This window comes from Trachypithecus francoisi, unplaced genomic scaffold, assembly GCF_009764315.1.
Source record: "Trachypithecus francoisi isolate TF-2019V2 unplaced genomic scaffold, Tfra_2.0 Lachesis_group8, whole genome shotgun sequence".
In the NCBI taxonomy this organism is placed as follows: Eukaryota; Metazoa; Chordata; class Mammalia; order Primates; family Cercopithecidae; genus Trachypithecus; species Trachypithecus francoisi.
In genome coordinates, this window is record NW_022681473.1 from 7,357,623 (window position 1) to 7,383,810 (window position 26,188).

Genomic DNA, 26,188 nt, shown 5'->3' on the forward strand with positions numbered 1-26,188 from the left:
CAGGATTATCTGATTGAAGGCAGCATCCCTCGGAACAGCCCTCTAGAGAGGTGGCACTACCATGCCCCCTGCAGGCACTGCGGATGACATTTTTAAAATGTGCCTGGTTTCTAAATGACAGTCACGATGGCCCTCGCCCCTTCAAGGTCTCTATTTTGAGCCATGTAATTTCTTGACGCTGGCTTTGGGCCAGCCCATCTCACTGTGGAGTATCTCTGACCCCAGTTCTGCCCCCAGTCCCGACCCCACCTGAGACTGAGGATGCTGCCGGACTGGCTGCTGTGGCCCGCCAGGGGCATGGAGGCTCATTCCTCTCCTTAGAAGCTTAGAGACAAGGCCAACACTTTAGCCCAGTGAGACTTTTCCCCTCAAGCGGCTGTGAACTCGTTGGTCTTGGGTCTGTCTAGAGCGTCGTATTAGGGATGGGACTCTGTCTGCCCTGGAGCACAGGCTTTGTGTCAGACAGGGCTCAGGTGCTCTCAGGTCCCGAGCCACATGGAGCTTGGGTGAGCTCCTCATCTGGTGGGAATGACAGGGCTCTCAGTGCATTGTGGTAGAGATGAAGCATGGGAGGAGTGCAGCCTGGCCCATGGCACTGAGTGGGAGCTATCTCTGCTGTGAAGTGGTCCAGCAGGCAGCAGGACCACGGGGAAATCCTGCCAGCGTAGGTTCCAGGCCGCCTGCATCACAAGCCTCAGTGGCAATACATGTAAAACCTTGAGTGTTTTTTTTTTTAAGACAGTCTCTCTCTGTTGCCCAGGCTGGAGTGCAGTGGTGCCATCTCGGCTCACTGCAACCTCTGCCTCCTGGGTTCAAGTGATTCTCCTGCCTCAGCCTCCCAGGTGGCTGGGATTACAGGTGTGCACCACCAGGCCTAATTTTTGTATTTTTAGTAGACACAGGGTTTCACCATGTTGGCCAGAACGGTCTCGAAGTCCTGGCCTCATGTGATCCACCCACCTTGGCCTCCCAAAGTGCTGGGATTACAGGCGTGAGCCGCGGTGCCTGGTCTGTTTTTTTGTTTTGTTTCGTTTTTTTAAACAGCTGTTCCACTTGGACTTGTGACTGCCCTTAGGAGCAGTAAGGCTGAGCTTGGAAAACCCTGCAGAGGTGGGGAAGCTTGCACTCTCCAAGCATCTCTAGGGGGTTTTGGGCACAAGCCCAGCGGGAAGACAGGCCCCAGAAAGACAGGTCCTGACCCAGCACCCACTGTGCAGCCCTCTCACAGCTGTGGTTGCCGTTTCGAGGAGCCCAGCCTTCACAGCACCTGTTCTCTTGCACACTGCCCCCCCTCACAGCCACCCACACAGCATAGCACATATGGCCCCAAGAATGAGCTATCCTGGCCTCTGACCTGGAGCTCTGCTGAGGCTTCAAATCTAGGCTTTACCAAGAGGGAGTTTAGGGGAGCAGGGAAAACAGACCTTAAGGAAGAAGGAGGCAGAGTACTGGGAAGAGGAGCTTAGGGCTGCGTGGACAGCGTCTTGAGTCAGGGGTGCGGGAGCAGGCGGTCCTGGTATTTCAGCGGGCCCTCTCCAGCTGCCAGGCACAGTGTAGTTTAGTCTGCTCCTGGTGGGAGCAGGGCAGGGGGCTGTGGAGCCACTGGTTAGGAGGAGCTGGTTGTTCAAGCTGGCCCAGAGCTATGGGCAGGGGTCGCACTGTGTGTGGATGCCCCTCTATCCGCCGTGCCTCTCTTCTATCCCCCGCCTCATGTTCCCCTTCTTCTCCTGTCCTCTCCCCGCTCCTCCCCATGCCCCACAGTGTAGACCTGGTCCATGCTCAGATCCACGTGGCTGAGGGCAGGAGCCTACCCGACCTGGGCCTGCGGCAGGAGAACATCCGCATCAACGGCTGTGCCATCCAGTGCCGGGTCACCACCGAGGACCCCGCGCGCAGCTTCCAGCCGGACACTGGCCGCATCGAGGTGGGCAGCGCTCGAGCAGAGGGAGACGCCAGCTCACCTGTGCACAGGTTCTGCCCGGTGCCTGGGGCTGTGGCGCCAAGTTGCCACAGCCTGGCAGTTAGGGAGGACCCCCATGTGGGCTCTGAATTGGGCGTAGAGTACACGGAGGCAGGCAGTGCCTGGAGGAGGGACGGTGCCTCCCAGGGGAAGAGACCGCCGGGCATCCAGGCCAGGAGGAAGCCATGAGGGCGGGAGCAGGGAGCAGGCCAGCTTGCTGGAGCAAAACGCAGGGACCCAGACACAAAGCCAGCCCCTGACCCTCCAGCTCCCACAGGAGCCCCACGCCTTGCTGCCCAAGCTCCACCTCCCATCTAAGGAAGGGCCAGCAAGGCAGGACCTGGGGGTGGGGGCAGCAAAGGACTGGGCCCAGAGGTCCCAGTGGAGTCTTAACTGAGCTCAGGGGCCCATCAAGGATGGGTGAGGGAGTCGGAGATGGCGGCACAGGAGGGAGATGAAGAGGCGGATTCAGGGCTGTGAGACGGCGGCCTTGGTGGCGGGAAAGAGCTGGTGTCAGGCGCTGAGGCAGCCTGGGGCAGGCTCCCCAGCACAGCAAGATTTGTGCCTTCTCCAGGAGGGCTCCCTGTACCTTCCCTCCTCTCAGCAACGGGACCCAGTCATTGACCTCCAAATCCCATCTCCCCAGCCTCTGGTCCCAGCTGTTGGCAGGAGCCCTGTGGCCTACTCAGTGCCTGTTCCCAGCCCTGCACGTGCTACCAGCACTGTGCCAGCTGTGCTGGGGACTTGCTCCCTATCCAGGGGCCTGAGCCCCAAAGGAGGCAAGACATTGATGGAGCTCCAGCTCTGCTCAAGAGTCCAGGGTAGAGGCCCCTGGGCTTGTGTCGGGGCGGTGAGGGGAGCAAGGATGAATGTGGGCCAGGCTCTGGGCTTCTGAGACAAGGGAGGCTGGGGGTAGGAACCAGAACTCTCCGGATTCTGGAAGCAGCAGAGCTTGTGGCTTCAGCAGGGAGCTGGCCGCCTGCATTCTGTTTCTGGAGGAATCCGTAGGCGGAGGCAGCCCCAGGCTGAGTACTGTCCGGCAGCCCCTGACTTCTCTGCCTCCCTCCATCCCACTTCCAAGGCCTGGCTCTTCAGAGCCTGCCTCACCACAGAGTATTTTTAGCCGACAGTTCCTGCTCTCAGCTGAGTGTTCACCCTTAAATATTTTATTAAGTTCCTTTTTATTGAACACAGGCCTCTACCCCTGAGAAGCGGAAATGGGCAGTGGGTGTCCCGAGTCCCTCTGGGTGGTGCCCCTATTCCCCCTCTTCCTTACCTGGGCCTGACGGGTCCCCCGCCTCTGGGGAGCCTTTCTCTGCAGGAGCTCATTCAGGCGGCACGAGCCACCTGCCCTGCGTGTGTGAGTGTTGGCGCCTCTGTCTCCTCCGCTCCGCTGCCCCTCCCGTCGCTGTCTGGCCCTGGCCCTGGCCCTGGCCCTGGCCCTGTCCTGCTGCCCGCTGTCCTCTCCTCGCCCTTGGATTGCTTCCCTGCTGGGTGTGGACCCTTGGGCAGGTGCTCTCCTGCCTCTGGCACTTTCCCTTCGTTTCCTCTCCCACTTCCTCCTCGTTGCCTCCTCTCCCTCCCTTCCTCCCATCCTCCCTTCTGGAAGGAAAGGAAAGGAAGGGAGTGTGGGTGGATGTTGAGGCCTTCCCCACCACCCTGTTAGAAACAAAAACAACCCCCCTGGTCTGCCTCGCTTCTTGCCTCACACGTTGTCCTTCGGGGGCCCTGTTGCCGGCCTGTGCGTCCCCTCGCTGTCTGGGAGTCCATAGCGAAGCCCTTTAGCGGCTGGGTCAGACCTCGATCCGTGCTGTGGAACAAACACATGGACACGTGGATGAGTCTGAAAGGCCGGAGGGTTGCTCAGGCAGGTGCAGCAGGTCCGTGGGAATAGACGCAGGGCCGGCCCCTGCCTGCCCAGGCCTCTCTCCTGCTCTCCGGCATTCCCTTCCTCCTCTGCCCCCTCCCAGCTCCTCACAGGGAGCCAGCAGCAGTGACCGTGGCACATACAGAAGGGACGCACTCCTGGGTTTGGTGGCAGAAACAGAGCAAAACCTGACCAGCCAGAGCTGGGGTTCACCTGTGGACACCGCACGCTCGGCTCTCAGCAGCTGCCAGGCGCACACCTGGCCAGCCGCGGGATGGGTGGGGCCTTTTCGACTGCAGTTTCTGGCGCAGGTCCTCACGCCTCACCCTTCCCACAGGTGTTCCGGAGCGGAGAGGGCATGGGCATCCGCCTGGATAATGCTTCCGCCTTCCAAGGAGCCATCATCTCACCCCACTATGACTCCCTGCTGGTCAAAGTCATCGCCCACGGCAAAGACCACCCCACAGCCGCCACCAAGATGAGCAGAGCCCTTGCGGAGTTCCGCGTCCGAGGTGTGAAGGTGAGAGCTGCAGTCCCTGCCTGCCTTTGCTCCCAGCCCTTGGAGGGTCCCCTAGCTGTTCACTTCCCCACCAAGGGCCCGGCACATGCTCTCACCTCAGCCTTGCCCCTGACTGATGGGTCGAGGTCAGTGGCTCTCCCCAGCTGTAGCTGCACACCAGACTCCAGCTGTTTTCAGACTCTGCAGGCACCTGGGCACCCTGCTGCAGGAGTCCCTGCGAGTGGCCTGGCCGGAGCTCTTCCTCACATGCCTCCTGTCTAACCTTGTTCCAGGGAGACCCACACTGCTTCCTGCCCCTCTGGGGTGAGAATCACCTGGAATGTGTGTTAAATATCATCAGGCCTCCCTTCTGGAAATCCTGATCCCGCAGGTTGGGGTAGAGGCCCCAGAACCTGTGTTTTGAACAAGTTCCCCAGATAATTCTTTTTTTTTTTTTTTTGAAATGGAGTCTCGCTCTGTCACTCAGGCTAGAATGCAGTGGTGTGATCTTGGCTCACTGCAACCTCTGCCTCCCGGGTTCAAGCGATTCTCCTGCCTCAGCCTCCCGAGTAGCTGGGAATACAGGCACCCGCCGCCATGCCTAGCTAATTTTTGTAGTTTTAGTAGAGACAGGGTTTTATCACGTTGGCCAGGCTGGTCTCAAACACCTGATCTCAGATGTTCCGCCCGCCTCGACCTCCCAAAGTGCTGAGATTACAGGTGTAAGCCACTGTGCCTGGCCTCCCAGATAATTCTTAATTTCTGGAAAATGTGGATCCCCACCCCGGGCAAGAGCCCAAGCCGTGTCGATATGGTCACTTTGCGCCGAGTCAGGCCCCCGCCAGCCCCCTGCCCTCCTCACCTGGCCTGGTGCACACAGTGTTGGGTGCTTCGGGGCAGCTGAGGGCGGGGGCGCAGCCAGAAACATAAGCAGGAGGCTTAGGAGGCCCTTGGTGGGCTGGCAGCTCAGCTCAGCTTTGGGTGGCCTTGGGGGGTACCCTGTCTGGCATGAGGACCCTAAATGGGTATTTAGGATCCAAAGAGCCCTTTGCTGGGCTCTGTTATTGGTGTCTATAGCTAGAGAGGAATCCACAGCCAAGAAATGCTGCCTCGGCCTTTGAAGCCAGCACGTGTCCCGTGGGTGCTACCGTCAGTGTCACGGCAAAAAGAGCCGGAGGACAGGGGCTCTGACCCTCAGCCCCTGTGGGAGTTGCCACCCCGTCTTCTTGGGGGTCCCCACAGGGCAGACTGTCCTGGGCACTGGCACCAGCCCCTCTGTCTTGGCCTCGCGTCCTTCTTGCAGCTTCTTCCAGCCCTTCCTGTTGTTGAGGCGCAGCTGGTGGGCAGGTCGGGGGGCATGTGGGCCATGCTGTCCCTTCAGGGCCCTGCGGTCGCTCCTTACATGTCCACATGGCTGGTTGGTCACAAGAGCCCCTGGAGGCTTCTGGGCCCATGCCTGTGTGTGTGGCCAGCCTGTCTCCCAGCTTGAGAGGGAGCAGCGCACTTCCCAGAGACCAGGCAGTGTTACTCTTCCGTGGGGAGTCTCTCAGCCTCGCTGTTGGGGGTCCCTGTCGTGCACACAGGCAGAGGTGGGTTGCAACATCAGCTGCTGACATCACGCGCTCCCCCTGCACTTTGCTGCGGCTCCTGGTATCCTGGTGGGGATGTCCTTCAGCTGCTTCAGTGTTGAGGGGATCTGTGGTCATGCGCAGGGGTGACCCAGGCCATCCCCCTCGCCTGCCCCTGCCCGTTGCTCTGATGGTCCTGGCTGGCTCCCAGGGTTGTGCCCCAGTTCCTCTGCTGCCTTCTCACTCTCAGCAGCTCCCCACGTTCCAAACTGGTCCCTGGGCCATAGGACCTTGCGCCTGCACTGCACCCTGGAGGGCCTGGGAAGATCCTCCTCCTCAGACCGTCCTCTGCCCCCCAGGTGGAGAAAGGGGCACTAGAGCCTGTGACCACGGGGCCAGCAGCAGGATCAGTGTCTCTGGTGTCTGGGGGTGCTAAGTCCTCCCCAAATGTACACCAAGACCAGGCCGCTGGCTGTAGCTGCCCCCTGAGCCTCATGCTAGTGCCTAGCGTGGCAGCCCTGGCCCTCCTGGCCCTTTGCCGTCCATGCCCACCCATGCTGTCCCGTGCCCCCGCCCACTCCTCCATGGCATTCGCTCCCCACACCCTTCTCCGTCGAGGATCTTGCTCCCATTCATCTAAACCAGGCTCTCGAAGCCCACCTCTAGCTGTGTGTTCTGGGGCTGGGAAAGCAGGCACACGCATGTGAGCCAGGTCCGTGCACACATGAACACACGTGTACGCCTTAGAGCACCTGCCTCACCTCGGCTGCCTGGCGGCAGTGCCTTGACCCTCACACAGAAAATACTAGGGAGTCTGTGCAGCGTGTTCGCTGTGGCCTGGGGTGCCAGGGCTGCCTCTGAGTTTTCATACAGCACCTGGGGGAGCCTGACCCTCTGCAGGGCTGAGGGCCACGTCTGCCCATGCCCCCTAGCCAGTGCCTAGAAGCAGATAGTTCAGGAGGCTGCAGGGGCTGGGCCAGGTCAGAGGCTGCCCGGGCCTGGCCAGGGGTCCCAGCAGAGGAAGGAGAGCAGGGCTTGTGTGCCCATCTGGCTGCCTCCCTGCAGGGAGGGAGGGCAAAGGCCGCCTTCCCTGGAAGACCCAGAGCACATCTGAGCTGGGAGGTGCTGTCCCACTAGGACCCACAGTTCTGACAGGAACCTTCCAGAGGATTGCGGGCTGATGGCAGGGCAGTGGGGTTCCCTGCCCTTCCTTTGGGATGGCGTTTTACCAGTCCACAAGATGCCCTGGGAGGTAGCAGACACAGCTGTCAGCACTGGGAGCCATGAGAACTTTTCACTGTATGCTCAGCCCAGGTCCCTTCTCCCAGAAGGGCTGCACTGTCCCCCACCTCCTCCTGTTGCTTAGTCCAGTCCTGTGTCTGTCCTGCAGCCCCTGAAGGCCATGGGGAAGGCGCTCACGTGTGCTTCCCAGGCTCTACACTGGGCACCACGTCCTGGCCCCACCTGGCAGGAAGGGGCATTCTTTGCACTTACAGGTGAGGGGAGGCCGCCTGCCCGAGCCCATGCTCCTGCAGGCCAGAACACACCAGGCACAGCCCTGGGCCGCCCCCATGGACAGGAAGCCGGGAGGCCCGAGGCTGCTCTGGCTGTCCCCACAGGGCCCAGTAGCCCCGCCCTTGTCTGTGTGCCACCACTGGCCTGTGTCCCATCCTCCCATCTCGGGGGACCTAGCCAGACAAGACCAGAGACTAGCATTGAGGTGTCCCCAACAATTTTATTATAAATAAAAACAAGACTCCCAATTGGTGGCTGCAGCCCCTGCCTTGGTGGCTGTGAGCACCTGTCGGAGGGACCTGCCCCTTACTCTGGTCTGGAGGCCAGAACCAAGGAAAGGGCTCCCTGCCCCGCCAAGCACACAGGGGAGCCTGAGGTACCGAGAGTAAAAACCAGGGAGGGACTCCCAGGCCAGGGGGCCGCCCCGGGCCCTCTGCCCCATGCGGCTCATCCCTTGGAGCACACAAGAAACTGCCCGTGCATCACACCACACTCTCTTCCAGCCGCTCGGTGCTGCCTCCCACCCCCCGGCACCCTGCTCCGAGCAGCCCTCCGTGCACAGAGTGGCTCCGTCGGGCCCAGGCTCCCCCCAGGCGCCTGGCGTAACCGTAGCACCCGGCGTCTCCCAGGTCCAGAGAGCAGCTGCGCTGCGGCCGGGGCGGGGGGCTCCGTGGCGGGTGGGCCTTGGGTGTGGGGCTGGGGCCTCCATTGGTCTGGGACTGGACGTGGCTGAGCTTGAGGGGGAGGCGGCCATTCCCGGCCCCCCGGCCCCGAACCAGCAAGGCCACAGTGAAGACCAGTAAGGCAGCCACCAGCACACCCCCCACGGCCACGGTCAGGGTCCCGCCCAGCACGTGGGCCTGCAGGGCGTGGCACAGGGGTGAGGCTGGCAGCGTGGAGAAATGGGCACAGCCCAGCAGCCTGGTGGCCGTGAGGTCGGAGGGCCCAGCGGCCGGTGACAAGGCCAGCAGGCAGAGGTCATAGTCAGCGCCGGGGACCAGGTGCTTCAGCAGGAAGTGGTGGCTGGAGGCTGGGACTATCCTGCAGGCAAGGGCAGGTGATCAGAGCTGGGGGCTGGGGTCTAGCCCCATCCTCACCTCCCCTCTCCCATGCTCCCAGCTCCAAACACCCCTCCCCCTGGGGGCCACTCGGGCTCTTGCGTTCACTCAGGAAGGCAAACAGGCTCAAGAGTGTGGCCAGGAGATGGGTGTGTGCACTGGCACAGGATCCAGGCAAGCGAGGGGGATGGGATGGGGGGATGGCACCAGCAGAGGCAGAAATAATGCGTGCGGGCGCGGGCCATGTGCTTCAGACAGACCCAGCCGCCACCTGCTGCCGGGGGAGGCCTGCACAGCTCAGTGACACCTGGGACGTCTCATGGGGTGGGGTCCTCCTGCCACCCCTTGAGCTCCAGCCCCCTCAGGCAGCCAGGCCAGGCCACTGCTCCTCCAAGAGTCCAGCAGCCATGGTCAGGAAGGGGCTGTCAGCCCCAGAGAGAGGACGGGCAGAAGCAAAGCCTTGTGGGGAGCAGAGGGCGGAGGGAGGGTACCGGGAGTGCAGCCGGGTGTGGGGCCCATGTCCTCACCGGTAGATGAGCGTCTCATCCTCGCTGCTGTTGTACTGGATTTGGAACATCCACACTGGGTCTGCTGGCCGCCCAGGACCCCAGCTCACCAACCCTGAGGTGGCGGTCACCTCCGTCACCTGCACGGCTGGCTCAGACTCCAGCGTCCCTTCACCCTCGGCAGCAGTGCGAGCCGAGGCGGCGATGTCCGAGGGCCCAGGGCGGCCCCCCTCGGTGCTGGTGTTCCCACCGTGGGGCAAGGCCAGGACCCGCAGTTCTACTCGGGCCGTGGCCTCACCAGCAGGATTGGTGGCGATGCAGGTGTAGCCCCCAGCATCCCCAGCGCCAGTCACCCCAATCTCTAAGGTCCCGTTGGGGAAAGCCCGGGCTCGGGAGGAGTTGCCAACCAACCGGTCGTCAGGACCGACCCAGTGCATGGTGGGCGCGGGGTCACCCAGGGCCCGGCACCGCAGCGTGGCCCGCTGGCCTTCCAGCACCCAGAGGCGCTGCGTGTGACGGGCAATGAGGGGCGGCTCACAGGAGAACTCGCCCTCGGGCACTGCCCAGAAGTAGCGGCCGGCCAGGCCGGGCGGGGAGGCGCAGGTCTCCAGGTCGTCCGGCCGCGCCAGCCGCCGCAGCCACAGCAGCTCACAGTTGCAGTGCAGGGGGTTCCCGCTGAAGCTCAGCACCAGGGGGGCGGGAGAGGCCTCTGCGTCACGCCCACGAGAGAAAAGCGGGTCTGGAGCCAGCGTGGCCAGGCGGTTGGAGGTGAGGTCCAGGCGGGAGAGCTGACCGAGCTGGGCGAAGGCGCCTGGGGGCAGTGCATCAATGAGGTTATGGTCCAGGTTGAGGGTGTGCAGGGCAGGCATGGCGCCGATGCCGGCCCAGGGCACCTGCCGGAGGTTGTTGTAGGACAGGTCCAGGTCCTCCAGGCTCTCGAGGAAGTCGTCAAAGGCTCCTGGTGCGATGCGGCCTAGCTGGTTGCCGCTGAGGATGAGGTGCTGCAGGTTGACGGGGCCCCGTAGGCTGCCCGTGCCCAGCTCCACCAGCCTGTTGCCATCCAGGTGCAGGGAACGCAGGCTCTCGAGGTCCCCAAAGGCGCGGGCCCCAATGCGGGTGATGGCATTACGAGACAGCGTCAGGTCCACCAGCCCCGTCATGTTGCGGAAGTCAGGGGGCCCCAGGGCCTGGATGAAGTTGTCAGCCAGTCGCAGCTCCACTGTGCGCCGGTCCACGTTGGGCGGCACAAACAGCAGGCCTCGGTGGGCACAAAGGGTGCTGAGCGACTCGGACAGGTTCTGGCAGACGCAGGGCAGGGGGCAGGCGGCCGCTCCACTGGCCAGCAGCAGCAGCAGGAGCGGCGGGGCCATGGTGAGAGCCCTGTAGGGAAGGGCCACAGCCCGGGCACAGGTGGGGCTGGCGCAGGTGCCCACTTGGGCCCAGGACAGTCCCAGAAGCCAGCTTCTGTGAGCCTGGCCCGGGGAGGGGCTGGGTCAGAGGCCCAAGAGGGCCGCCAGGGATGAGGGAAGGTTGGGGCCTGCAGGGCCAGGACCCCCAGAGCAAAGGTCACATTTCCCAAGCAGTTAAGGGGGAGTCCAGGCGCTGGGCACAAGGTGAGACATGAGGCAGGAAGCGGAGGAGGACGGAGAGCAGGGAGGGTCCCGGAACTTCCTTTCCCAGGCGTTCCCAGGAATCGCCAGCCCCCTCCCCCCTCCGCGCCATCCCCTCCCCCGCCAGAGAAGGCGCCCCCCCGAACCTCCCGTGGAGTCCGTGTCCCCTCCCTGGCCGGCCCCCGCGCTGCGCCCGGCGGCCCCCTCACCTGGTGTCCGTCGCTCAGGGGGCGCGGGCCGGCCTCCCTGCGAGCCCGGCCGGCCCCCGCCGACTTCTGGCCGCTCTCCCGCGGGGGCGAGGCCCGGGGATGACCGGCCGCCCGCCGCCCACCCTCGGGCCCATGGCGCTCGGGCCCGCGGCCCCGGCTCGCTCGGTTCCCGGCACCTTTTCCCGGCGCGGTTCGCGGTGGCGGCGGCGACAGGCGAGCGGGTGCGCGCCGGCGGGCGCGCGCGCCGCGGACACGCACGTGGAGGGCGGACGGGGAGGGGCGCGCGGGCATCCACCCGGGCCCGGGCCGGCTCCCGAGGTCACGGGGACACGCGGCTGCTGCAGCGTCCACGGGTGGCACCCAGTCACGCCCGAGGCCCAGGCCGGCGCGGGCCCGCCGCGCTGCCCCCCGGCGCTGCCGCAGCGCACTCACCCTGGCACAGGCGCGCGCGCCCCCGGCCACCCTGGCGCCCCGGCATCCTGCACCGCACGGGCGCCCGCCGCCGCGGCGCGAACCTCACTCTGCAGACAGCCAGACAAAGCGCCTGCTCGCGGACCCCTTCACCATCTCCCGGAGACGGGAGTCTTTGTCACATGTCGCTGGGCACCCTCCCCAACACACCCACACATGCCCACACACCCACACGTCCCTGCACCCACGGGCAGGGCCGAGCGCAAACCCGCACTGTTGCTGGGACCCTCGCGTTCACAGACACACGCTGAAGGTCATAACCGTTCTGCATCACCGAGTCACGTGGAGGGTCCCCAACCGGCACGGGGTTTGATCGTGGGGGGGCTGGGGCGGTCCCCCTGGCAAGGCTGCTGCGGGGTGGGGCCGAGAGGGCTCGGCCTCCGGGCAGGCGCCCCGCCCCTGCCGCCCCGCCCTGTCTCTGCTGCCTCTCCCTCCCTCCCCAGCTGCCCCGCCCGCCCCGCCAGCCAGGCGTTCCGGAGCCAACCGGCCTCCGCCTCGGGCCGGATTGGTCTGCGCGGCGCGGCTTCGCAACGGCCGGGGGCACGCAGTGGGAAGCTGTGCGTCCTCGCAGCGCCTATGGCCCCTCCTTCCCGCTCTGTCCGCGCCGGGCTATTTTCCTGGAAGAGCGGCTCGGAACCAACTCGGCTCAGAGAAAGGGCTCCCGGTGTGAGGTGGGGGAGGTTCCTTGCTTCCTGGTGGAGAAAGCTGGGGCTTGGGTGGCTCTGCGAGCCTGGTCTCCTTCCAGCTGCCCGCCACCACCAGCGGTCTGCCCAGTTGGGAAACAGGGGAAGTCACCACCTCCCCGTGTCTCCTGGTCCTTAGGCCACCTAAACCTCAGCCATCCTCGTTCTTCCTCCAGCCCTGATCCCCATGGACCAGGTGGCAGGAAACTCGGGGAAACCCAAGATTGGAATTCTGATCCCGTCGGCACAGCAGTGTAGTCCTGGGCACGTTACCCGACCACTGAAAACAAGTTCCTCCTGTAGGTCAGGAGAGATGGATGGTACAAACTTTAAGCATTTCCCAGGGGCGAGAGAGGAGGACAGCTGCAGCTTGTGAGGGGCTTATGGGCAGCCGGAAGCCATTCTCACTGGCACCACTCACTGGGCTTCGGCTGTGGCGTTTGTAAAATGAGGGAGATTCAGTCCTGGTGCAGGTCAACTCTGATGTGCAGTGGCACCAGCTATGGCTTTGTTCCTCTTCTCCCCATCAAAAATGTTTTCCACCGGGCGCAGTAGCTCATGCCTGTAATCCCAGCACTTTGGGAGGCCGAGGCGGGTGGATCACTTGAGGCCTGGAGTTTGAGACCAGCCTGGCGAACATGGCAAAACCCGTCTATATTAAAAATACAAAAATTAGCTGGGTGTGGTAGTGCATGTCTGTCAGGATGAGGCACGTTAATCGCATGGACCAGGGAGCCAGAGGTTGCAGTGAGCTGAGATTGCGCCACTGCACTCCAGCCTGGGCGACACACTGTGTCTCAAAGAAAAACAAAAGTTTTAATTCACTCTAAATATAGATGTTTACCAGCATCCACCATGGCCGCCCAGTGCTGGGAGCTGGGCTCATCAGGAACCGGATGGGCCTGGTTCCTGCCCCCATAGAGCTTACAGAACAGAGGAGAGGGTGGGCAGCCCGACAGTCACAAAGGGGAGACGTCTACAAAAGGGAGACGCAGTGTGGGAAAGGGAGGCCTCCAAGGGTCCTTCTCACCCTGCGCAATCGGGGCTCTTTGGATGGTTTCATTAGCTGCCTCCCTTCTCCAGTGCCATGCCTTGGCCCAGCTGAAATGTCAGCGTCTCTTCAGGAGAGGCGGGGGCAAGGCTCAAGGGCAGACAGGCGCGGCACTGCTGGCAGGGCCCCACTCTGTGGTGGGCACCTGACAGGCTGGGAGGAGGCACCTTTCTATCCAGGCCTCCAGGTGATGGGAGCCCAAGAGGAGAGGGCGAGCTCAGAGAGGTCCAGGTGGCCTTGAGTCCCTGTCGAAGGTGCCAACGGGGATCATGAATAAGTGACGCATGGAGATGTTTTCTCTGAGGTGGAAGCCAGGGCTGTTGCTACACGGCCACAGGCCATGCTTTCACAGGCCTTGGAGCACCTCTCACAGTGCTGGCCCCCATGTCCCCATGTGGCCGTTTAAGTCATACTTGCTCTGGCCCAGCCTCATGTTGTCACCCAGCCATTTAATGAGTGGCACCGAGGGCCCCTGTGCACAAAGCACACTGACACATGCCTCAGGCAGCACCCTGCCCCCAAGGGGTTCCCAGGCAGATGAGCAGGTGAAGCCGAGGGGTGCGCTTGCCCACAGGCGTTCCTCAGGGGCCTGCTGGAAAGGTGAGCATCAGCTCTGCCGAGGGTGTGAGGCCAGGACGAAGGCCTTTGAGTTCAGAAGTTCAAGGAGAGCTTCCCAGGCAAGTGCAAAGGTGTGGAGCTCCAGGCAAGTTTGATGTGGCTGGAGGCGGCCATGATGAGGAAGGCGGTGGAGGGTGTGGCCTGGAGATGGAGAAGAGGTCACAGGGTCCCGAAATGGCTGTGGTCGAATCCTCTGGGTTGACCAGTGACATGGAGGAGTGGGTGGTGAGGGTGATGGGATGCAGGTTTTGGTAACTGGGGGGACATTGGGGCACCCACTGGGCACAGGAGGACTGGGTGCACAGGCAGGAACCTGGCTGTGGACTTGCTGAACTTATGTGAGGGGTGAACAAGGAAGGGCCCGGGAGGCAGTTGCACCTCTGGGTCTTGCCCTGGAGGCAGAGTCTGTCACTGGTGCTGCAGCCCCGGGATGGGGCCTCCTGGGAGCATGTGATGTGTGAGGAGCTGGGGAAGAAGGGGACAGGAGAGCAAGATGGCTTGGAAGCCCAGGGAACGAGCAGCAAGGCGGGAGCGCGCCCGCTGGACTCAGCTGGGAGGAGTGACTTAGAGTGCCAGAGTGTGGTCTGTTGTGGGCAGAGCCCTCTTTCGGGAAGCGTGGGCCGGGGGTTGAGGGTGACTGCTGTGGGTCACGCTGCTGGAAGAAAGGCTGAGCCCTGTTCTAGGCTGCAGGGAGGCAGGAGGGGGTGGCCTTCAGCACCTGCTTCGGGGTAAGCAAGTATGGAGGGAGCAGGCCCACGCCCTGACAGCTTAGGGGGCTCTGCCGGAGTGAGGGGAGGGCTGAGGGATGGGGAAGTGCCCCTCTGCAGTGAGGCCCAGAAGCTGTGCTGGCCTGGGATGGCACCTTCAGCCTTTTCTCCTCTCCCTTCCCTGTCTGTGCTGCATGGTGACGCCCTCCCACCCACCTCTGTCCTGCAGACCAACATCCCCTTCCTGCAGAATGTGCTCAACAACCAGCAGTTCCTGGCAGGCACCGTGGACACCCAGTTCATCGACGAGAACCCAGAGCTGTTCCAGCTGCGGCCTGCGCAGAACCGGGCCCAAAAGCTGTTGCACTACCTCGGTCTGGCCCAAGACTGCCCTGCCCTGCCCTTCCCTTCCCTCCCCACCCTTCCCCTCCCTTTCCCAATCCCTTGCTCCTACCTCCTTGCCACTCCCCATGACCAAAGAACTTCCTAGTGCCCTCTGCCCCTCACCCCTGCCCTCATTCTGGCCCTGCGTCCTCTTGTCCCGCACCCTCCCATTCACCACTCTCCTTGCTCCTGATCTGAGAGACCCCACTTTTCCATCCATGTGGCCCTCAAGAGGTCCCCACTGCCTGGTCCCAGGAGGCCCTGGCTTTGGAGAGGACAGGGGCCAGCTGGAAACCCGGGGATCCAGGAGGGATGTGTCCCTGTCCCTGAGCCCAGCCACTCTCACTGCTGCCCTCTACTCAGCCTCTGCCCAGCCCACCCTGACCCACTGCCCACTCTCTCCCCAGGCCATGTCATGGTAAACGGCCCAACCACCCCGATTCCCGTCAAGGCCAGCCCCAGCCCCACGGACCCCATTGTCCCTGCAGTGCCCATAGGTAGGTGAGGTCCGTTCTGTCAACTCCTGGGGGAGATAGGAGATTGCCACCTGCAGGACGGGCACCAATGCCCCTGTCTACCCTAGGCCCGCCCCCGGCTGGTTTCAGAGACATCCTGCTGCGAGAGGGGCCCGAGGGCTTTGCTCGAGCTGTGCGGAACCACCAGGGGCTGCTGCTGATGGACACGACCTTCAGGGACGCCCACCAGTCACTGTTGGCCACTCGTGTGCGAACCCACGATCTCAAAAAGATCGCCCCCTATGTTGCCCACAACTTCAGCAAGCTCTTCAGCATGGAGAACTGGGGAGGTAGGCTGGCATGCTGCGCAGCGCCTGGCAGGAATTGGGTGCCCACTGTGTGGCCAATCCCAAAGGCTTAGGCCACTGGGGACAAGCTAGAGACGTTAACACCAAGAACACCAAAGAGGAAGAACTGAAGAAGGCACAGCCCCCTCTCCAGCCAGGCCTGGTGCTGGCACGAGGTTGCAGAGCTGAAACCAGGTGCATCCTGGGAGGCCCAGGGTCAGGAGGAGACACTTGCCTGTTAGTTAATTATAGCACAGAGATGCACAGAAGGTGGGATTATAAAGGGGGCATAGAAGGGACACAAATGAGCCTGGTCTCCCCCTGAGAGATCAGCCAAGGGAAAAATTGGTGGGGGTTGGAGCAGGGAACACAGGGACGGCAGAGATGAGCAGGATCTGGTATTGGGGCCAGAGGCTTGGGCTGCAGAGCTGGCTGCAAGGCCTGGCGGAGTTCCCCAGACACGCAGAGCTGATCTGGGCCTCTTGGTTCCTGTGCAGGAGCCACGTTTGATGTCGCCATGCGCTTCCTGTATGAGTGCCCCTGGCGGCGGCTGCAGGAGCTCCGGGAGCTCATCCCCAACATCCCTTTCCAGATGCTGCTGCGGGGGGCCAATGCTGTGGGCTACACCAATTACCCAGACAACGTGGTCTTCAAGTGAGCCTGGGGTGGGGTGGGCGGATACTACCTGTTGTGGCCCAGAGGGTACCAAGCCACGTGGTGATGGCCTCTGTTCCCCACAGTGGGCCTGACACCAAGTCTCTCTGTGGCCACACGCAGCAGGGGCTGCTGTTTGGAAATAATCGAGAAGTGTAGAATTGGAGTTGCAGAGCTGAACAGGATTCTAAATTACCCCCTCACTCCTGGGGCAGTGGAAGGCCTGAGACTTGCTCAGGTCACTCAGTGCAGGGCTGGGACTGGAACCCAGGCCTCAGGACTCCTTGCTCAGTGCCCTCTTCCACAGCCTGCCGCTGGCCTAGCTGATCCTCCAGGGCCTGGTCCACACTTGTGTGCCCCCCCACCCCGACCTGTGGATACCACACCCCCTGCCAGGCCAGATCCTCAGATCTCATTCCCTGGGGCAGTAGAGTGGGTCAGGAAGGAGCCAGGGAAGACTGTTCAGAGGGAGGTGGGGTGGGGCTCAGCCCTGGGCTCTCTCACCCTCGCAGGTTCTGTGAGGTGGCCAAAGAGAATGGCATGGATGTCTTCCGCGTGTTTGACTCCCTCAACTACTTGCCCAACATGCTGCTGGGCATGGAGGCGGCAGGAAGTGCCGGAGGCGTGGTGGAGGCTGCCATCTCCTACACCGGCGACGTGTCCGACCCCAGCCGCACCAAGTACTCACTGCAGTACTACATGGGCTTGGCCGAAGAGCTGGTGCGAGCTGGCACCCACATCCTGTGCATCAAGGTGCCTGGGCCACTTGTCCATCTCTCCCTCTCTGTCCCGGCCATGTCCCCCCCACCCACAGGCACATGTCCTGCCCCCTCTACCATCTCTCTCCCCGACTTCCCCCAGGATATGGCTGGGCTGCTGAAGCCCACAGCCTGCACCATGCTGGTCAGCTCCCTCCGGGACCGCTTCCCCGACCTCCCACTGCACATCCACACCCACGACACGTCAGGGGCAGGCGTGGCAGCCATGCTGGCCTGTGCCCAGGCTGGAGCTGATGTGGTGGATGTGGCAGCCGATTCCATGTCCGGGATGACGTCACAGCCCAGTATGGGGGCCCTGGTGGCCTGTACCAGAGGGACTCCCCTGGATACAGGTAGGAAGAACAGCAGCCCGTGGCCACACCCCTCTCCAATCCGCAGCCACCACCAGTCCCAGTAGTGTTGGACCTGCCTAGGATCCAGATGCCCTGCTCTGGCCTGGCCGCCTTCTCTCACCTGAGTCAGACGTGGGAGCTGAGCTAGCCCTGGGTCCTGGAGGAGTCATGCATTTCTAAGGCTTCCTCTGACTCTGGCCTCCCTGCAGAGGTGCCCATGGAGCGAGTGTTTGACTACAGTGAGTACTGGGAGGGGGCTCGGGGACTGTACGCGGCCTTCGACTGCACGGCCACCATGAAGTCTGGCAACTCGGACGTGTATGAGAATGAGATCCCAGGGGGCCAGTACACCAACCTGCACTTCCAGGCCCACAGCATGGGGCTCGGCTCCAAGTTCAAGGAGGTCAAGAAGGCCTATGTGGAGGCCAACCAGATGCTGGGCGATCTCATCAAGGTGAGCCCGGCCCAGTGCTCTCCTACCTGACCCAGCCCTGCATGCACCTGCTGCTGGCTGCCTGAGGTGCCTGGCACCCTAACCTCCAGGGCCTTCTCAGGTGACGCCCTCCTCCAAGATCGTGGGGGACCTGGCCCAGTTTATGGTACAGAATGGACTGAGCCGGGCAGAGGCTGAAGCTCAGGCAGAAGAGCTATCCTTCCCCCGCTCCGTGGTGGAGTTCCTGCAGGGCTACATCGGCGTCCCCCACGGGGGGTTCCCCGAACCCTTTCGCTCTAAGGTAGGGAAGGCCCAGCATGATGTGAGGGTGGGGGCTGGATGCAGGAATTGGGACTGACACTCCGCTTTGCTCCCCAGGTACTGAAGGACCTGCCGAGGGTGGAGGGGCGGCCTGGAGCCTCCCTGCCTCCCCTGGATCTGCAGGCACTGGAGAAGGAGCTGGTAGACCGGCATGGGGAGGAGGTGACCCCGGAAGATGTGCTCTCAGCAGCTATGTACCCTGATGTGTTTGCCCACTTCAAGGACTTCACTGCCACCTTTGGCCCCCTGGATAGCCTGAATACTCGCCTCTTCCTTCAGGGACCCAGGATCGCAGAGGAGTTTGAGGTCAGTGGCTCTGCTGCTTCTCCACACTCCACCCTGGCCCCCTGCCCCAGAGCACTGGAGTTTAGCTCGGCTGTCACTCAGCCTCACGAGCTTTGGGAGCAGAAAGGACTCTTGAGACCGGGAGCTAGGCCGTTAGGAACGGGGAGCCAAGGCCCAGTGTGGGGACTTCCTATGGCCAGGGCCGGGGGACTGCTCTCCCACCTTGGCCTCCAGCCCTGAGTCTGCACACCCTTCCTGCAGGTGGAGCTGGAGCGGGGCAAGACGCTGCACATCAAAGCCCTGGCCGTGAGCGACCTGAACCGGGCCGGCCAGAGGCAGGTCTTCTTTGAGCTCAATGGGCAGCTGCGGTCCATCTTGGTCAAGGACACCCAGGCCATGAAGGTATTGTCTCCCCCAGGGCCAGCCGGGCGGTGGGGCTTGTCTAGGCCCAGGAGCTCATGTCCCTTCTGGCCTGTGTCTTCAGGAGATGCACTTCCACCCCAAGGCCCTGAAGGACGTGAAGGGCCAGATCGGGGCGCCCATGCCTGGGAAGGTGATAGACATCAAAGTGGCGGCAGGGGCCAAGGTGACCAAGGGCCAGCCCCTGTGTGTGCTCAGTGCCATGAAGATGGAGACTGTGGTGACCTCGCCCATGGAGGGCACTGTCCGCAAGGTTCACGTGACCAAGGACATGACACTGGAAGGCGACGACCTCATCCTGGAGATCGAGTGATCTTGCCCCAGACTGGCAGCCTGGCCATCCCCAAGCCTTCAACAGAAGCTGTGCTGCCACAGCAGGCCCAGGCCAGCCATCGCCCGAGGCCACCAAGGTCGGGCCGTGGAGGTCCTGTCCAGAGCTGGACAGGAGAGACACCGCCTGCAGCGGCTCATTCCTTTCAGCCGTCATCCTTTCCTCTGGCGGATAGCTGCTCACATGTTCATCTCTTGCCAAATAAGGGTCCCCTCCTCACTGAAGACTACAAGTGGTGGGTCAGGTGGTCCTAGGACCCGGGGGAGGTTTAGGGGTCCTATCTCCTGGGGGAAGGGAGATTGAAGATGTCCCAGGTCCTGGGAAGTTTGCTCAATAAAATTGGCTTTCCCCTGCCCTCCATGCTGGATCCTGTGCAGCCCCCCAGCCTAGTGCAGCCCCCCGCCCACACCACTCAGCAGTGGGTGGGCAGGTCAGTTGTGTCATCCTCTTCAGAGGGTAGTGAGGATGACAGCTGTGGCCCTGTTTTAAGTCACTATTGGGTGCTTACTGTGTATACTCCCCCGACAGGACTAGTAGTACTGAACTTACTTGAGGGGTGGGGCCTGTTCTAAGTATTTAATACCTATTAACTCAGGGAATTAACTTTATCCTCTTATGGACACAGAAATCAAGTCACAGGAAGATTAAATAATTTGTCCAGGACTCCACAAGTAGTAAGAGACAGAGAGAGATGAAACCCAAGCCGTTGGCAGACTCGTCTCCCAGCCCCGCTGCTTTACTTTCTAAAACCCAAGGCCAGCATCCCACCTCAGTTAGCAGGTAAATGCAAGCAGGTACCACCTTCTGGGCAGTGGGTGAGACCGTCGGGAATGGGGATCCGGCAGTCTTGTGTGTGCTCTGGATGTGAGAATGATGGCGGGAGGTGAGGGGGAGTCCAGGGTCTCAGGTTCTAACCCTGCCGCTCCCCATGACGACCCCTCCAGACCCCTGCTCAGTTGCCTTTCCTACAGCGGGGACACTAACCCTGCCTGCACCACTGCCCTCCTGCCCACAGGTAGGGGGAGGATGGGGAAGGGAGCAGGAGGCTGGGCAGTTCCTGAGATGGAGGGGTAGGAGTGGGGAGGCTGATGGAGGAAACACCAGCCTCTGGAATAGGAAGCGCCCAGCAGGTCTCTGCCCAGTGCTCCCAGTGCCAGTCCAACCTCTGGGATGGCCAAGTCACAGTGGGCTTGAGCCTCTTCCTTTCTGGACCGCCAGGTCCCAGATGTACCCCAGGAGGCAAGTGACTGCGATGCTGCCCCTTCCATCTGGGTGGATGTTGTCACGGCCAGCCTGCAGGCATCGTGGGGGAGTGACTGCACATCCCTTTTCTTTCCCTCAGCGGCCAGCCTCAGGGAAGGGACCCTGGGACAACTTCCTTGAGCCTGGAAGGGGACCTAAAAGGCTAATATTTCCTACCTGCCCCCCACAGCCCACCGCCAAGACGGAGTCTCGCTCTGTCGCCCAGGCTGGAGTACAGTGGTGTGATCTTGGCTCACTGCAATCCGCCTCCCGGGTTCGAGACTCTAACTTTAAAAGGGCACAGGCAGGGAAATGAGAGCCCTTCCAAAAATGATGGAGAGCAGGCAGAACACTCGTAGGTGCTGAGAAGGACCCTGGAGTCACCGTGTTGCTTGGCCAAGTCGCCGCCGCCGCCGCCCTCAGAGCTGCAGCCTATGTTCTGGGTTCCTCTGGGGCAGAGGTCCGAGGTGGAGGGAACCAGAAAAGCCTCTACTTCTGGTGATTCAGGAGTAGGCTTCTCTCCCATTTGGGACCTATTTCCATACTCTTGTGAAAAACAAGACGGGCAGACTGTGGAGGTCCTGGCAGAGGCTTCAGGCCAATCCTCCTCCCCTCAGGGGAGACAGCTCGGAGGCTCCATTGCTGAGGTCAGGGCCAGGGCCATGGCCATGGTTCCCTCCCTGACCCATCAGCCAAGCCACAGGCCCCAGGACGAGCAGGGCTTACAGCTGCTACCTGCAGTCTCAGACCCACCCACACTAGGACTTTGGGGCATGGCTCAGGGAGGAGGAAGCCACAGGCCCCAGCAACCAGAGCTCCCAGCCCAGTCTGTACTCCAGGGAAACTACCTGCCGGGATGCACCGTCCAGATGTCACTGTTGAAGGTAGCTGGGACAGGTGGTGGGCACACTCCTCAGAGTTGCCTAGAGTTCTCACACAAGATCCCAAATAGACTGATTCCCAAAGGTCCAAGGCCATGTTACCCAAGTTAAATCTCTTTTTAATATCCCAATACAAAGTCCTGATGCAAAAAGACAATGAGAAAACCCAGGAAGTTGGGGGGTGGGGGTGGGGAGAGGTTTTATAAATAAAAACCCCCGAGCAGCTTTTCAGAGGCAGAGGAGCTAAGAGAAGCAGCAGTCCAAAGTGAGGAAGGGAGTGTGTGGCTCCTGGGACCTGCCCCTTGTCCCCTCACTCACAGCTGCTCGTAAACACCCCTTTCAAAAGGGGCTGCACCCTTTGGATATCTGCTCCTTTCTCTTGGTCCCTGGGATTCAACTAGCTCTGGCTTCAATCCCCTACAAAAATTCCTGAGATCTCGGGGACCCCAGCCAGTCCCTCCCCTGCAGTACCCCTTGGTGGGGAGGGCTGGGGAGCCGGTGAGAGTTCATATCGTATCCAGGAGCGCAGGTCAGGAGCACAGGGGAGCCTGTGAGTCCCCTGCCCGCTCCAAAAGCACACAAAGGGGAAGGCTGCCGTAGAGCTTAGGGTCCGTGAGGGGCTGGAGCAGAAGGAGGAAGAGTCCCACACCCAAGGCATAGCCTGCCAGCAGGGGCCGCCTCTGCGGGTGCTCCAAGGCCGCGCAAACAGCCGGGAAACCCATGTAATTGCAGAAGGAATGGCAGAGAACTGGCCCAATGAGGTGTCCTGGGGAAAAGAGACAGCAACTCAGGGAACAGCCCTACCACCTCCTCTGGCCCTTCTAGGGTTAGTGACCCTCATCCCCTGAAACAGGAGATCAAGATCCCACTACCCCAGCCATCCACCCACACACCACGGCCTCTGTTCCTTTCCCCCTCTCAGACCAGCCTGTCTCAAGGACTGGAATAGAAGAACTTGTTCCTAGAACAAACAGTATTCCCATTCTCCCACCCGCTCCTGTGGGCCCCCAGGGACCCATGAGGGACTGAGGACCAACCTGTGCGGATGAAGAGGAAAGCAGTGTAGGCACCGAAGACGGCTGTGTAGGAGAACTGGAACGCTGGAGACGGGGAGGCCGCGAGTGACCACACCTGCACACCCTTCCTGCCCCCGCACTACACACCCATCAGCCAAAGATCCACCATCCCCTCCACCCAGGGCAGTGGCTGCCTGCCCCACCACCTACAGCTGTCCTGCACCCCAACTCCCACGGTCAGTGGCCCCTCCAATACTGTAGCCCTCAGTTCCCAATTCCTTCTCCAGAGTGGCCATTAGGGACATCATCACACACCCTAACCCAGGCCAGCTAGCCAGGACTCACCAGCAGACAAGAAGATGCTCCCCACACTGCTCTGGCGGAAACGCAGCTGCTCAATAATGTGGTGAAAATGGGCTGGGAAAAAGGTGACAATCACAGTCATTCATTCCTCCCAGCCTCCCTTCTAGGCCTGCCCCTCACCTCAAGCCCCCTTCTCAGCTCATGCTGAGAACACACCAGGACCAAGTTGGCCAGACTCACCAACTCCAAAAAAGAGCGGGCAGGTGAACACAGCAGGGCCCAGGCCCATGCAAGGTGCTAACATAGGCAGCATACAGGCCCGGAACACCAGCTCCTCTGTCAGGGGGGCGATCACTTGGTTCCGCAGCCAACGCATGTCTGTGAGGCAGCGGGCCCAGGAGCGCGGGGCTGCAGAAGGAATTCAGGATAAGCTGTGAGTGACGGGCTATTGGACAATGAGACCCCAGAGGCTCCAAGGGCTCCTCTCTCACAACTTCACCCTGGTCAAACTCAGGTTAGGCATCAGTACTCCTGAGGACAGGGGTGTGGACCCAACATAAACCCAATGTCTTGAGACGACCTGAAGGGAAGGCATTAGCTGAGGCAGGGCATCCTGGAAGTAAACTCTGGACACACCAAAATTTAACCAAGACCAGCACTGATTGGGGAAGCAGGGGACAGTGCTCTCTGGTCCACACCAAATACAGCTGGGGGTTCCCAGGGAACTCCTTGGACGTTGGGAATCAACCCTTAGAGGCCATCTAGCTCTGTTTCCAGTTTACTGATGAGAAAACACACCCAGAGACAGAACATTTCACGTGTCCAGATCACACTCTGAGCCCGCTGACTGCCCCATTGTCCTGGAGTGCCTGTGCCTACTTTCCCTTCAGCCGTTAAGACTCACCCAGGACAACCTTCAGCCCATCTGCCAGGTCACAAGGGCAATCCATAGAGAGCTGCATCAGTGGGCCCAGGAAAAGAATCTGAGGGCAAGAAAACACTTTCACCACAACCCACCGCTTTTGCCCAGACCCTTGCCCATGCCCCTGAGACTCCAAGCTTGAAATCCTCTCAGCCAGGATTTCCAGACCATGCATACCGGAGAACCCTGGGGCCATCTCAAAAGCCCTGTCTCCCATCAGCCAAAAACCGAATACAATCAAGAGGAGTCCAAGGCACTGCGCATCAGGCTAACAAAGACCAGAAGAAAAAATACAAAAGGAGCACTCACCATGGTCAGCAACAGGGGCAGCAGCGCCGCTGGGAAAATGCCCTCCAGCCTGAAGCCCATCAGGGTGAGCAGGGATGTGCCTGGCTGAGCCACAGGAAAGGGGGCATCAGTCTTGCTTCCTCCCCCAAAGACCCCAGAGTTGTCTCCCCCTTTGCCCTGCCTCCTTCGCACCTGGATGCCTGTGAGTTCTCTCCAGAGCAGCACGCACAGGGGTGAGAGACTGGACACCACCAGGACGCTGGTGAAGCGCCGCTTGATGACGGCGGGATGGTCCCTACGGAGGGGACAGTAAGTTCAGGGGGCCCATGGCTGCCCATCAGCTCGGCCCCGCCCCCGGCTCGCCCAAGCTCCGCCTGCAACCCCGCCTCGCGGGGGCGCGGGTTCCGGCCGCGCGCAGCCCCCGCACCTGGGCAGTTCGCTCTTCCAGACATAGAGGCTGCCCACGTAGGAGCAGGCGAGGCTGAGGCAGGAGAACACTGACACCCAGCAGCACAGCCCGGGGCCCGGGCCGCCCAGCGCCGCCGACTCAGGCGGCCGCTCCGGCCGCGACACCGACAGCAGGCGCAGCCCGTCCCCGCCCAGCGCCGCCATTGCGCCCTGACCCGCGGCGCGCACCAGTGACGCAATCCCAGGGAGGTGTGGGTGACGTCACGCCGCGGCGCGGCTCCAGGCTCCGCCCCACCCGGGCCCGACGCGGAAGCAGACGCGGAAGCGGACTCCGTGAGCGCGGAGCAGCTTTATTTAAACCACCGGACAGCGGTTGCCCGCAGCCTCCGGATCGGTAGGCACTTGCGGAAAGGGACCCGGCTCAGGGCCCAGGGCTGGGACTCAGCCACTCCGACAGGTTGGAGACCTCCTGCAGCCACAGCACGTCCTGCGGGAACAACGGGGCCCAGGGTGAGGACCCCTCGGCAGCGGCCCGTGGCCCGCACCTCCCGCCGCACCCTTCCCTGCGCAGCGCTCGCTCAGTTACCTCCAGGCGGCTCCCAAGGCTCACCCTGCCCGGCGACAGGGCTCTGCCGTGAGCCTTGAGGGCCGCCCTTCCGCTAGGAGTGAGGGGGGCCGCGGTGGCCTCTGGGCGGCGCGGAGCGGTCTCTGACGGGCTCGGGGCCCTGGCGGAGTGCAGAGCTCGCATCTCCTCCATGCGGAGGCTGCCCCTCTTGAGCCTCTTGTTTTCTGCTTGCCCGTTGGTACCTAGGAGAAAACAAGCCACCTTCATCTTACTTTCATGGCCCTGTGTTAGGAAGACCTTTGGGTAGGGGGAAGCCTGGGAGAAGGGGTGCAGAGGGGCTCTTCCCACCGCATCCCTGTCAGCAGGTCCCATCCACACCAAAACCCTGCAGCTCCGGGCGCTTCAGGAGCAGCCTGAGGCTTCAAAGAGGTTTCAGGGCCTCCCTATTCTCTCACCCAGGCAGGAGATTGTCTCGAGCCCTCACTTGGGGGACTCGGGCCGCTGAGTAGCTTTCTGCACACAGATTCTTTTGGAGTCTGCACTGACAAGCTCCCCTCCCTGCCAGCCTGTCCCCCCCTCACCTCTCTGGCCTCAGTTCCGTCTCCCTTAGTTGCTAACGTTGCATTGGGCAGTGCCCATAGGCAGCTTTCCTACTCTTAACTAATTCATTTGTCAACTTAAAGCGAGTTTAGATGGATAGATTCTTCCAGAGCAGGTCCTGGGGATGCAGATCAGTGAGCTTTTCACTGAGAGAAGCTCACAGATGCTAGGAGGGATGCAAACCTGTGTACAAATCCCAGGGTTAGAACAGAGAAGGGAGCTGACCACTTCTGCATGTGAAGAAAGGTTTCCCTGAGGAGATAACCTGAGCTGGGCTTTTTTGTTTTTTTGAGACAGGGTCTTGCTCTGTTGCCCAGGCTGGAGCGCAGTGGCGCAATCCTGGCTCACTGCAGCCTGACCTCTTGGGCTCAAGTGATCCTACTGCCTCAGCTTCAGCTTCCCGAGTACCAGGGACCACCGGCGCGTGCCACCACACCAGCTAATTTTTTTACTTTTTGTAGAGATGGTCTCACTGTGTTGCCCAGACTGGTCTCAAGCTGTCCTCCCGCCCCAGCTCCCCAAAGTGACGGTATTACAGGCATACGCCACCACTCCTGTCCCAGAGCTGGGTTTTGAAGTATGAAGAGTGATATGCCAGAAGACAAGGGAGAGAAAGTGAATTTCATGCTGAAAGTTATGCAAGTAATCTTTATGCAAAGGCATAAAACAACCTCCTACATAAGTTTTTACTCTATAAAGATGGGGTCTCGCCTGTCACCTAGGCTGGAGTGCAGTGGCACGATCATAGCTCACTGCAGCTTTGAACTCCTGGCCTCATCCTCTCGAGTAGCTGGGACTAAAGGCACACACCACCATGCTGGGCTAGAAACAGATTTTCATCTGTAAGAGACAGGAAGCCAATAAAGAGTTTTAAGCACTGGTGAAATATATTGGTAATTT

The 26,188-nt window shown here is 61.5% G+C and overlaps 4 protein-coding genes across 16 annotated transcripts in view; 1 reads left to right on the plus strand and 3 right to left on the minus strand.

Moving 5' to 3' along the window:
* The window catches only part of PC (pyruvate carboxylase), a 110,865-nt gene extending 91,444 nt beyond the window's left edge, over window positions 1–19,421 (plus strand). For all 7 annotated transcript variants that reach the window (XM_033207652.1, XM_033207654.1, XM_033207655.1 and 4 more), the window contains 13 exons: window positions 1,762–1,924; window positions 4,165–4,347; window positions 14,552–14,696; window positions 15,114–15,203; window positions 15,290–15,511; window positions 16,006–16,162; window positions 16,675–16,915; window positions 17,024–17,273; window positions 17,483–17,727; window positions 17,828–18,007; window positions 18,085–18,333; window positions 18,574–18,714; window positions 18,797–19,421. In XM_033207652.1, coding sequence (XP_033063543.1) covers window positions 1,762–1,924; window positions 4,165–4,347; window positions 14,552–14,696; window positions 15,114–15,203; window positions 15,290–15,511; window positions 16,006–16,162; window positions 16,675–16,915; window positions 17,024–17,273; window positions 17,483–17,727; window positions 17,828–18,007; window positions 18,085–18,333; window positions 18,574–18,714; window positions 18,797–19,045 — 2,515 coding nt within the window. In that variant the 3' untranslated portion in view covers window positions 19,046–19,421. The remainder of the gene's footprint in view (window positions 1–1,761; window positions 1,925–4,164; window positions 4,348–14,551; window positions 14,697–15,113; window positions 15,204–15,289; window positions 15,512–16,005; window positions 16,163–16,674; window positions 16,916–17,023; window positions 17,274–17,482; window positions 17,728–17,827; window positions 18,008–18,084; window positions 18,334–18,573; window positions 18,715–18,796) is intronic.
* On the minus strand, window positions 7,610–11,934 carry LRFN4 (leucine rich repeat and fibronectin type III domain containing 4). 2 transcript variants are annotated; one of them, XM_033207660.1, is made up of 3 exons: window positions 10,793–11,934; window positions 8,995–10,353; window positions 7,610–8,450 (listed from the first exon to the last, which is right to left on the minus strand). In XM_033207660.1, the coding sequence occupies exons 2-3, from the start codon at window positions 10,341–10,343 to the stop codon at window positions 7,892–7,894; spliced, it is 1,908 nt and encodes a 635-aa protein (XP_033063551.1). In that variant the 5' UTR covers window positions 10,344–10,353; window positions 10,793–11,934; the 3' UTR covers window positions 7,610–7,891. The 2 variants fall into 2 exon arrangements, with proteins under 2 accessions (XP_033063551.1, XP_033063550.1); XM_033207659.1 differs by having other exon boundaries at window positions 8,995–11,934.
* A 1,858-nt stretch (window positions 19,422–21,279) lies between the features above and the next one.
* On the minus strand, window positions 21,280–25,557 carry RCE1 (Ras converting CAAX endopeptidase 1). Of its 2 annotated transcripts, none has more exons than XM_033207667.1 (8): window positions 24,143–25,557; window positions 23,908–24,010; window positions 23,737–23,820; window positions 23,410–23,488; window positions 22,746–22,913; window positions 22,548–22,619; window positions 22,224–22,286; window positions 21,280–21,952 (listed from the first exon to the last, which is right to left on the minus strand). In XM_033207667.1, exons 1-8 carry the CDS (start codon window positions 24,325–24,327, stop codon window positions 21,717–21,719), a joined length of 990 nt encoding a protein of 329 aa, XP_033063558.1. In that variant the 5' UTR covers window positions 24,328–25,557; the 3' UTR covers window positions 21,280–21,716. The 2 variants fall into 2 exon arrangements, with proteins under 2 accessions (XP_033063558.1, XP_033063559.1); XM_033207668.1 differs by having other exon boundaries at window positions 23,737–23,816; window positions 24,143–24,342.
* Window positions 24,454–26,188, minus strand: part of CUNH11orf80 (chromosome unknown C11orf80 homolog) — a 92,390-nt gene continuing 90,655 nt past the window's right edge. For 3 of the 5 annotated variants that reach the window (XM_033207663.1, XM_033207662.1, XM_033207666.1), the window contains one exon: window positions 24,454–24,930. In XM_033207663.1, the coding sequence (XP_033063554.1) occupies window positions 24,545–24,930 (386 nt within the window). In that variant the 3' untranslated portion in view covers window positions 24,454–24,544. The remainder of the gene's footprint in view (window positions 24,931–26,188) is intronic. The other 2 variants (XM_033207665.1, XM_033207664.1) reach the window with 2 other exon arrangements.

Bases quoted from the DNA above. Each gene is read 5' to 3' on its own strand.
- LRFN4 (XM_033207660.1), bottom strand. From the start codon at position 10,343: ATGGCCCCGCCGCTCCTGCTGCTGCTGCTGGCCAGTGGAGCGGCCGCC. The intron at 8,451-8,994 runs GTGAGGACATGG...CCTTGCCTGCAG, and splicing joins GATGAGACGCTCATCTACCG to GATAGTCCCAGCCTCCAGCC.
- RCE1 (XM_033207667.1), bottom strand. From the start codon at position 24,327: ATGGCGGCGCTGGGCGGGGACGGGCTGCGCCTGCTGTCGGTGTCGCGG. The intron at 24,011-24,142 runs GTGCGGGGGCTG...TCCCCTCCGTAG, and splicing joins TGGAAGAGCGAACTGCCCAG to GGACCATCCCGCCGTCATCA. The intron at 21,953-22,223 runs GTTGGTCCTCAG...TCTTTTCCCCAG, and splicing joins TTTCCTCTTCATCCGCACAG to GACACCTCATTGGGCCAGTT.